At 40.9% G+C, this 9766-nt stretch overlaps 1 protein-coding gene across 6 annotated transcripts; it reads right to left on the bottom strand.

Moving 5' to 3' along the window:
- Window positions 1-1424: 1424 nt before the first annotated feature.
- Window positions 1425-6297, bottom strand: LOC112750345 (uncharacterized). Of its 6 annotated transcripts, XM_072216332.1 has the most exons (5): window positions 6017-6237; window positions 5218-5384; window positions 4528-4608; window positions 3701-4308; window positions 1425-3339 (listed from the first exon to the last, which is right to left on the bottom strand). In XM_072216332.1, exons 4-5 carry the CDS (start codon window positions 3710-3712, stop codon window positions 1624-1626), a joined length of 1728 nt encoding a protein of 575 aa, XP_072072433.1. In that variant the 5' UTR covers window positions 3713-4308; window positions 4528-4608; window positions 5218-5384; window positions 6017-6237; the 3' UTR covers window positions 1425-1623. The 6 variants fall into 6 exon arrangements, with proteins under 6 accessions (XP_072072433.1, XP_072072431.1, XP_072072430.1 ...); XM_072216330.1 differs by lacking the exon at window positions 4528-4608 and having other exon boundaries at window positions 5132-5384; window positions 6017-6249; XM_072216329.1 differs by having other exon boundaries at window positions 1425-4308; window positions 6017-6249.
- Window positions 6298-9766: the final 3469 nt, after the last annotated feature.

Raw genomic sequence — 9766 nt, 5'->3', positions numbered from 1 at the left:
ACAAGAAAAAAAATTCTCAACTTGTTCTCAACCAATTCATACTTAGGAAACTAATGCCTATGTCTCTCAACTAGTTGTGGTCTTCGATGGATCCCATGAATCTAGACAGCAAGTCTGATTTGTTAAGACTCGTTGTCGTCGTTGCCTCTCCTCCTTGCCCTAACATCTCCATGACTTCATTGTCTACCACTCCGATTGCTTCCTTTAGCTTCTTCTCCGAACCAATGTTCAGTAATCGCTTCATTTTTCATATGAGCGGCAATGGCGACATTACTCGTTGTAATAGCTTGGATGCGAGGTCGAAGCTATCTGCCAACTTGGACTCCAGGAAATAAGGAATGAAGCATTCAGTGCCTATTTCAAATGAGAATTCGCATATGATGTCGAAGGAGAATTTTCTCATGATAATGTCCAACAATTTATATTGCTTGTCGAAGAGTGGAGAAAGGCGTGCGCTTAGAGTAGTTGTAGAACTTGGTCTTGAGGATGTCGTGGACGTTGTCGGGGTTGGAGGTGATGTTATCAAAGACGTGGAAGTGGATGCTTTTGGTGGGTGAAGTGCAGAGGAGGTGGATGTACCAGTCACAAAGATTTAGGAAGTGTGTGGTCCATAACATGTTGAGGTAGGTGCGACATGTGTGACAATTACACCATGGCTTAATCTTGGAGCTAAAGAGGAGGAAGAAAAAGATGGAAAAGAAGACTGTGAAGGTAAAGAAGGAGAGTATGAATGTTAGGGTTATGCGAGATATGATAAAAATTGGGGAAGAACAGTGTTGTTTTCGAATAGTGGTCAGGGATCATTTTGTCCATTGTTAGAGTTTTTATGGACCATTTTGTCTTCCGTTAGAGTTGACGGAGCCAAGGACCTAAGTGACTAACGGAATTAATTTTTAGGAACCAATTGAGTAATTAATTTTAGTTGGGGACTAAAATGTCTGGTTTGAAATTCTTTGAGGACCAAAATGAATATATACTCTAAATATAATAAATAATATATAATAAAGCATCATCGTTTCATAACCAATGGCAATGATAAAATTAGCAGGAACAACAAAGCCTTATCCAACTAGGTAGGGTTGACTACATACACCAGGGTTGGCTACATACACCAAATATCATTGAGATTGTTTACATGTACATTTCTTTTGACTAGAAAGACAAGTTGTCTACAACCCATAAATGTAACTAAAGGAACATTAAGATCACACCTAAATAGTGCAAAATTTTCCATTGGTAATAGCTCCGCAAGCAAGCACAGCCACACTCTAGCTACTGGAAATTCTTTTTCCCAGAGTACTTAACTATCTGCAGAATATCTGGTCACCAATATTGTTATGCTGTTGAGACCAAACATAGAATCGCATGTAGTTCGTATTGGATATGAGAAGAAGGAACCCGTAATTAATTAGAAAGAATTATGATTTGTGTGAGAAAAATAAGCATTGAGATTGGAAAGTAAGTTGGTCCATGTTTCTTGGTCCAAATAAATAATAAATAATAAATAATAAAAAATAAAAGAGAACGGTGACCAATTTCCAATCATTCTACAACTTTCACACTAAGATCAATTAATTTGAAGCCCATTATCGCAATGTACATCCTCAACCCATTTTATGCAAGTCAAGCTCTGGCATGAGCATAGGATATGTGGGGCTTTCCATTTACAAGAATATCATACGTTGTGTCATCAGGCACAAGACCTTTATCAAGCATCTCATCATGTAGTCGATAGGCCTCTTGCGGATTCCCCTCCCTAAAATATCCAGCAATTAAAGTGTTATAAATAAGAACAGTAGGAGTTATATTATTCCCATCCATTTCCGTTAGGATCTTGCTACCTTTCTCTAGTTGTCCTTGGTTACAAAGTCCACTTACCAGAACATTATACATGAAAGTATCAGGTATGATACCCTTGGAAAGCATCTCTGAGTAAAGATCTGAAGCAAAATTCAATTTACCCTCCTTTAAAAGCCCATTGATCAACGTTGTATATGTTTGCAAATCACATGGGACATTGTTTTCTACCATTTTCTTGTGAAAGCTAAGTGCAGCTTCCATATTATTCACATTTACAAAGCCACTAATCATGCTGTTGTACACGACTGAGTTTGGAACCAAACCAACCTCCAGAAGTTCAGAGAAGAATTTGCATGCACCTTCCATGTCGTGTACTTTGCAGAAACCATCGATGAGAGCACTATATGCAGTAATATCCAACTCTAATCCCATGATTTTCATGTCATTATACATTCTCAAAGCAACATCAATCTTCCTGCTTCTGCAAAGTCCATTAATCAAACTAGTACAAGTGATAACATTTGGTGAAATTCCACTTTCACACATCTCCCTGTAAGTAGACTGTGCTAAATCAATTGCTCCTTGCTTGACAAATCCGTCAATGATGCTATTATATGTCACAGAGGAAGGAATAAAGCCCTGGTTCAGAAAATTGTTCAACATATCCTTGGTCTCCGACACCCGGCCAACTTTGCACAAGCCGCTTATAACAACATTAAATGTGAAGTCTGAAGGTGCAATATTTGCAGCCACCATTTGATCAAACATACCAAAGGCATGGTTAGCATCACCTTTTTTGAAAAAACCATCTATCAAAAGTGTGTATGTAAAAGCATTCGGTTTTAAACCGCTGTTAAGTATATCATTCTTCACACTACAGGCATCATCCATGCAGCCCCTTTTACAGTGACAAAGTATCATGTTGTTGTAAGAAATTAGTGAAGGTGTAATTCCCGTACTTATCATCTTGTCCCACAAATGACGGGCCTCATTAACCATTCCCTGCTCACCAAGCCAGCATAAAAGGATGTTATATGTAACAACAGTAGCAACACCAAGTTCAATAGCCTCATCAAGCACCATATACGCACTTTCTAGAAAACGCTGTTTCCGAAATCCCTTTAACAGAGAATTTACAATATAAACATTTGGTTGAATGGCCATGAGTTTCATTTGGGAGTAAAGTTCAAATGCCTTCTCCACATTCCCAGTCTTAGAGCACCAATCTATCAAAACCGAGAAAGTAACCATATCAGGAGTAACACCAACCTTAACAACCTCCTCAAACAATTGTAATGCACTATCAACATTCCCTTGCTCACAATGTCCTTTAATTAAATTTGTTACAACAATTATATTCAATGGAACACCACTACTCACCATCTCATCCTTAAGCCTCAATGCATCTACAAGATTTCCCTGTTTAGCACAAGCAGCAATCACAGAATTATATGTACCCTCAGATGGCACCCAACCCAACTTTTTCATCTCCTTCAACAGCTCACATGCTGAATTCGAGTTCGGCCTCCTACAAGCAGCCTGAATAACAATGCTGTAAGCAGCTGCATCAAGTTCTAACCCTCTACCCTTTGCCCGACTGAAATACATCTCAGCTTCCTCAATATTCCCTTCTTTCAAACATGCACGCATTAGGACATGCAGAGTAAAGCAATCACCATACATTTTTCTTTGAACCATTTCATCATACAGGCTATATGCATCACTAATCATGTTCCTCCTGACTAATGCAGTTAAAAGGATGTTCATAAATGAAACCCAAGGAACCACATCATGTTTTAATATCAATCTAAAACACTCGACAGCATCTGTGATCTTATTAGCTCTAACATAAGCATTCAAAAGATAATTGAAAACCCGCGAATCAGATTCAAAATTGTACCTTACTGCACATGCTACCAACTCTTCCACAAGTACCCTAACAGTAGGACTAGAATCTGCAAAAACATAGTTGTTTAGCAAATTCCGTAGAACCCCATAAGTATCAGGGCTCGAAGCCAGAATATGCACCAACAAACACAAAACATCAACGGTTTTCACAAACCCTCGTCTTCTCTCCACTCCTTTGAAAAACTTCAGAGCCGATTTGGGGTCAGGCTTATGGCTCAAAAGGGTGTCCAAGACACCCTCTTTCGAAATAACCTCGAGGTGTGATTGAGCTTCAGCTGAAATTTTCATGGGAAAATCATCGATTTTCTTGGAGAAGTGGCTGCTAGGGCCATTTGCGGGATCCTGTGATTGAGAGTGTGGAAGGGGATCGGATGGAAGGAGTGTTTTTGTGCAGAGATGGTTAAATTGTGAGAGAAATCGAAGATTCTTTAGAGGGATCAATGAAAGGTTGTTGGAAAACATGGTTTGCATTGGTGGAAGAGAGAGAAGGAACGAAACTGAAATAGTTTGGTCCCTCTTCTGTTAGGGGAAATGTTTGACACTCTCGTGGCTGCTCACAAAGCATACAACTCCATACTCCAATTTATGTCTTCAGGAACTCTGAGGAAACAAAATGAAAATGCAAACTTCACTGAACTGTTAAGTTTTATATATTTCTAATTGCCTTCTCAGCATGATAAATATATCACAATAGATATTTTATATTTGACAGCTCGAAATGACAACAGTCCATAGTTTGACAAATCTAAGTAAGATTCAAAAGGAAGCCAATTTTCTCATATGTTAACTATCTTTCCCTAACAAAACCCTCAAACTTACTCCAGGCAGATCAGTCACAAAATAGTCTCAGGTGTCAAATACACCAAGTCACCAACAGCAAGTCAGCAACAATGTGGAAAGCTGGTATCAAGAGTAAGTTTTTTCCATTACTGTAGGAAGCAGAGGCTACAACATAGATGTCCTAAATCATTTGATTAATTTTCGAGTCATGAATCATAAATCATTCCATAGCTCATGATTCAATGAACATTAATAATAATAGTAAAGGACCAAATTAATAATATGACAAACTAAAGAAATTATTTAAACAGTTGCAGATAAATATTTATAAAGGATATAAAAATATTATTTCACAACAAATAAAATTAAAAGACATAAAACTTTGTGGGTTTTGACATATACATGCAACGAGGAATAAAAAAATGATTTGCGTGGTTTAGTACTAGCACTCACCCGTCGAAAGTAAAATGGTAACACCCAACCCAAAACCACTTTCACTTTTCACTAACCTAAGCTAATGGTGGTCCATCAGATTGGACAGGGATCAACCCAATTATAATAATATAAGATTATGATAATATAAATCCTAAAATAATAAATTAAGAATCTTAAATAACAGAAAATGTTGAAATATCAAAGTCACCTATTGAAATTGGGCACATTATAAGAAGCTCCCACATTTTGGAGTTAGATATACTGTTCCCTCTCAAGAGTTTATATCTGATGTACCTCATTTCACTGCAGTGTTTTATCAAATCCTGACAAATAACTTTGCTCACTTCTCCCACTTTGACATGTCCATTCTCTATCAACTCGGCAAACTACAATGTTTGGCATCATGAGAAATATATATCTCAACCACATAATTCACGTCATCTTCTGTTTCTTCAAGCAATCTGGTAAGTGTACATACAGATGATTAGGGCAAAAATATGCTACTCAAGATTCAAAAATCATGTGTTGCAAAAGCTAAAAGCAAAAAATTTATCCCGTGAACATCCCAGTTAAAAATACAAGTACAGTTATAAAACTATGTGCCTCTTACCTTCCACAATGAATAGATATATCTTTTGCTTATCTATCAAGAGAAGAATGAACTGCCTGTTCAGAAATCTTTTCATTCTAAGTGATAAATGGATATCACAAGAAGAACATCTCACGAAACATGATTCTCGAATACTAGATGGATCGAATTAAATTACAGCTATCTTTCTGATTTTAAGAGACAAAGCGACGAATTCCAATTATGATATATGATATATGTATACTCTACTTCACATGTGAATTATTTGGGGGAAAAAACCACAATAATTCTGGACCTAAGGAATGCAGCAGCAATAAAAATTATAATATAGTTTATACAAGCAACAAACCAATACCACGTTGCGAAATTTCAGTTGCAGCAGCAACAATACACGTATATAGCAACAACACCACCACCACATTGATCAACAATAAAAATTAACAACTAAGTGCGAAAAAACAAAAGATTCAGAGGCAATTCGCAGAGAAGAGAGGCGGAACACACCAGTGAAGCAGAGTATAGCGGCGCAGGTAGCGGAACAGAGCAGCAAAGATGACTGGGAGTTGCCACGAGTGAGAATCAGAACAGCAGAAGCAATGCAAAACCACAAGAGAGGCGTCGGAGACGACGACGACAGCAGGAGCAGCGCCGCAGATAGTAATTAGAGGTGAACGATCGGTCTTGTTTGACACTCAGGCTAGGTTTTCTTCATTATTGCTGTACTCGGAGGTTTTCGTATTTTCTATTTTAAGAAAAGAAAAAATAAATAAACTATGGTTCCGTCCAAAATGTTTGGATAATTAATTAATTATAATAATGGGAATTTCTTTGATAAAATTAGGTAAAAATTAAAATAAAAAATTTAACTGAATTTATAAAAAAATATGTCATCATTACATTACTCATAATAATGAGAATTTTATTTTGAGTAAACCACCAAAAATATATTTAAATTATTTTGTTGTTAAAAAAATATTTTTAAATTTTGTTGTTAACAAAAATATTTACAGATTATTTAAAAATATGAAAAAATATATACTTATGAAAGACATTCTAGGTTAATAAAAAAGAAAATTCTCGTAAAATGAATTTTTTATGTAGTTACATTTTAATATTGGCAAGTGAACTATATGCATACTTTTTTATCATTGGAGTAGATCTTTTATTATAATAGGATATTTTTTACACGTTTTAAAATTATTTAAGAATATTTTTATTACTAACAAAATTTAAAAATATTTTTGTTAATATAAAAATAATTCAAATATATTTTTCGTAATTTACTCTTTTATTTTTATTATTGCATTATTCATAATAATGTATCAAAATTTTAAAATCAATATATCATTTTCTACATATCAACAATTAGTTACCGAATTAATTATTACGTATTTATATAAGTGCGAATTCAACGTAACAGTGCAAATTCAATATAAATCATATCGATCACTTAATAAATCTTTTAAATGCCAAATATTAACTTGCCCACTTCACGTTTTTCACTTTCACATAGACCCAACCAGATCCGGGCGGCCGGCCTCCAGGGCGCCCCGCGCCCGGACCCAGGCCAAGGAATCTCTCCTCTTCACAGCCAGCTCACCTGGGGACAGTTGGAGGGGGAAGAAACTTCAAGGAAGGTGAGTTTATCCTCGAGGGGCCCACCTCTGACAGGGTATATATGGGGAGGGTCCTACTCCTACCCCCGAGGTACGTCACCATATCCTTACTCCCTGCTACCTGCATACTTCTTGACTTGGGCGTCAGAGTGTTATTGCAGGTGGCTCCCCCCATATTGAACAAAGAGATCGGGAGATCGTTTGCTCGAGCATCACCCGTACCAGACCCAGATCCAAGCCTACTCCCCTCAACTTCCTGTGGTCGACCCTGACCCGTTCGGAACTCCGAGTTACCGAACATTGGCGCCGTCTCTGGGGACCGGCTGACATGGACTTTATTCTGGCCCTGTGGGGGTAGTCGACAGAGGCGATCCACGCGGGGAGGAAGGCAGGGTAGCCGCTGGGGCTCCCTCTCGCGAGCACACTAGATCCCCCCGCGACAGCCCGAGAGACGACCCTTTGGGGGAACAGGTAGCGATAGCGCCAGAATAATGCAAGAGCTGCGCCACAGAGTACAAAACCTAGAACACGAAGTGGCCGGCCGAGAGCGCCACCAGCTTACTCCGAGCCAAGAGCGTTCTCGGTCTCCTCAACAGAGGGATGGAAGTCTCCGAAGAAGTCGTTTCAAGCGCACTTCGAGCCCCCGGTCAGAGTCTGAAAGCCAGGAAAGTAGGGAAGTGCCCAGGAGACGGAGAGATCCCGTGATTTACTCCAGATCACCGACAAGAAATACTGTAGAGGAAGACCGAGAAGGCAGCAGAGAAAGACCAAGGAGAAGCCAACCACGTCAAGAAGACAACAGAGAGAGGTCAAGGAGAAGCCGACCGCGCAGAGAAGATAGTAGAGAAAGACTGAGGAGAAGGCAACAACTGGGGGTCATGAGAGCAACCCCTTTCCACCATTCGATCCTGGAAGTCCGGTTACCGAAGCACTTCGATAAGCCAACGGACATGAAGTATGATGGGACCCAAGACCCTCAGAAGCACCTAACGGCCTTTGAGGCCAGGATGAACCTAGAAGGGGTGGGCAACGAAGTAAGATATCGCGCTTTCCCTGTGACCTTAGCGGGGCCAACAATTCGTTGGTTCAATGCCCTTCCCCAGGGCTCTGTAGCCACTTTTGCCGACATCAATCGGGCTTTCTTGGCTCAGTTCACCACACGAATCGCTAAAGTGAAGCACCCGATTAATTTGCTGGGGGTAACACAAAGAATCGGCGAGCCGATCCGGAAGTACATGGATAGATTCAACGACGAGTGCTTAGAGATCGACAGCCTAACCGATTAGGTGGCCAGCTTATGCTTGACAAACGGGTAATTGAATGAGAATTTCAGAAAACACCTTACCACCAAGCCTGTTTGGACAATGCAAGAAATTCAAAATGTGGCCAGGGAGTATATCAACGATGAAGAAGTCAGCCAGGTCATGGCGGCCAATAAGCGGCAGCCCGCCTACTCCAATACTCGCCCGCCCGACGGCGGGGAAAGGTTGAAGGAGCTCTCCAAAGACGGAGGATCAACTAAAACCTTTAAGCTAATTCCCCGGGTAGGAAAGTTCACCAACTATACTCCCCTGACAGCTCCGATTGTTGGAGTCTATTAGTAGATCGCCGACAAGGGCATCTTGTCGAAGCCCCGACAACTCAAGGACAAGACGGGAGGAAACAAAAACCTCTATTGCGATTACCACAAGGGCTATGGCCACAAGACTCAAGACTGCTTCGACCTGAAAGATGCTCTGGAACAGGCCATTCGGGAGGGGAAGTTGGCCAATTTCTCCCACCATATAAGGAACCGAGGAGGCGGGATCACGACCAATCCAACGAAGACAAGAGCCGCGCCGTGAGACAAAGGCGAGGGCCCGAGGAGGATAATGAGCGCAGCCTCACTATTGTAAACGTGGTCATCGGTAGAGACGTTCCCCCCAGATCGAAGTCGGCTAGCAAGAAGGACGCCAAGGTCTTAGCTGTGTCCTCTGGCTCCACACCGCCCTCCCAGAGGGCACCATCGATATCATTTAGCCCTGAAGATCAATGGTTTGACGATGTGACGGAGAACCCGCCAATGGAAATCACAGCCAGAGTGGGCACCGGCCTAGTAAAGCGGATCCTAATTGACACGGGAGCTGACTCGAACATCATGTTCCACAATGTATTTGATGCGCTGGGCCTGCGGGATACCGACTTAGGGGGTCACCAGCACGGCGTAGTCGGCCTAGGAGATAACTTCATCAAACCCGATGGAGTAGTTTCCCTCCCGGTCTCCATTGGCGGAGGTCGAGGGAAGAGGTCGCTAATGGCGGAGTTCGTCGTCTTAAGAGACTCCACGGCCTACAACCTCATCTTGGGGAGGAAGACCATCAACGAGTTTGGAGCAGTGATCTACACCAAACTGCTATTAATGAAATTTGTTACTGACGATGGATCAGTGGGGACCATTAGGGGAGATCTGGAAACGGCGGTCGCATGCGACAATTCCAGCCTCTCCCTGAGGAAGAAATCCAAAGAGGCATCCGGTGTCTTCCTCGCCGACTTGGACGCCAGGGTTGACGACAAGCCCCGGCCAGAACCTGAGAGGGACCACGAAAAGTTCAGGGTCGGTGACGAGCGGAAAATTGCCGATTAAGAATTTATAATAGAA

The sequence above is a fragment of the Arachis hypogaea genome, chromosome 15 (genome assembly GCF_003086295.3).
Source record: "Arachis hypogaea cultivar Tifrunner chromosome 15, arahy.Tifrunner.gnm2.J5K5, whole genome shotgun sequence".
Taxonomy (NCBI): Eukaryota; Viridiplantae; Streptophyta; class Magnoliopsida; order Fabales; family Fabaceae; genus Arachis; species Arachis hypogaea.
The sequence above is the reverse complement of the archived record's forward strand: the minus strand, read 5'-3'. Positions and strand labels throughout refer to the sequence as shown.

Coding starts and splice junctions, on each gene's coding strand:
- LOC112750345 (XM_025799042.3), bottom strand. CDS start 4,179: ATGCAAACCATGTTTTCCAACAACCTTTCATTGATCCCTCTAAAGAAT.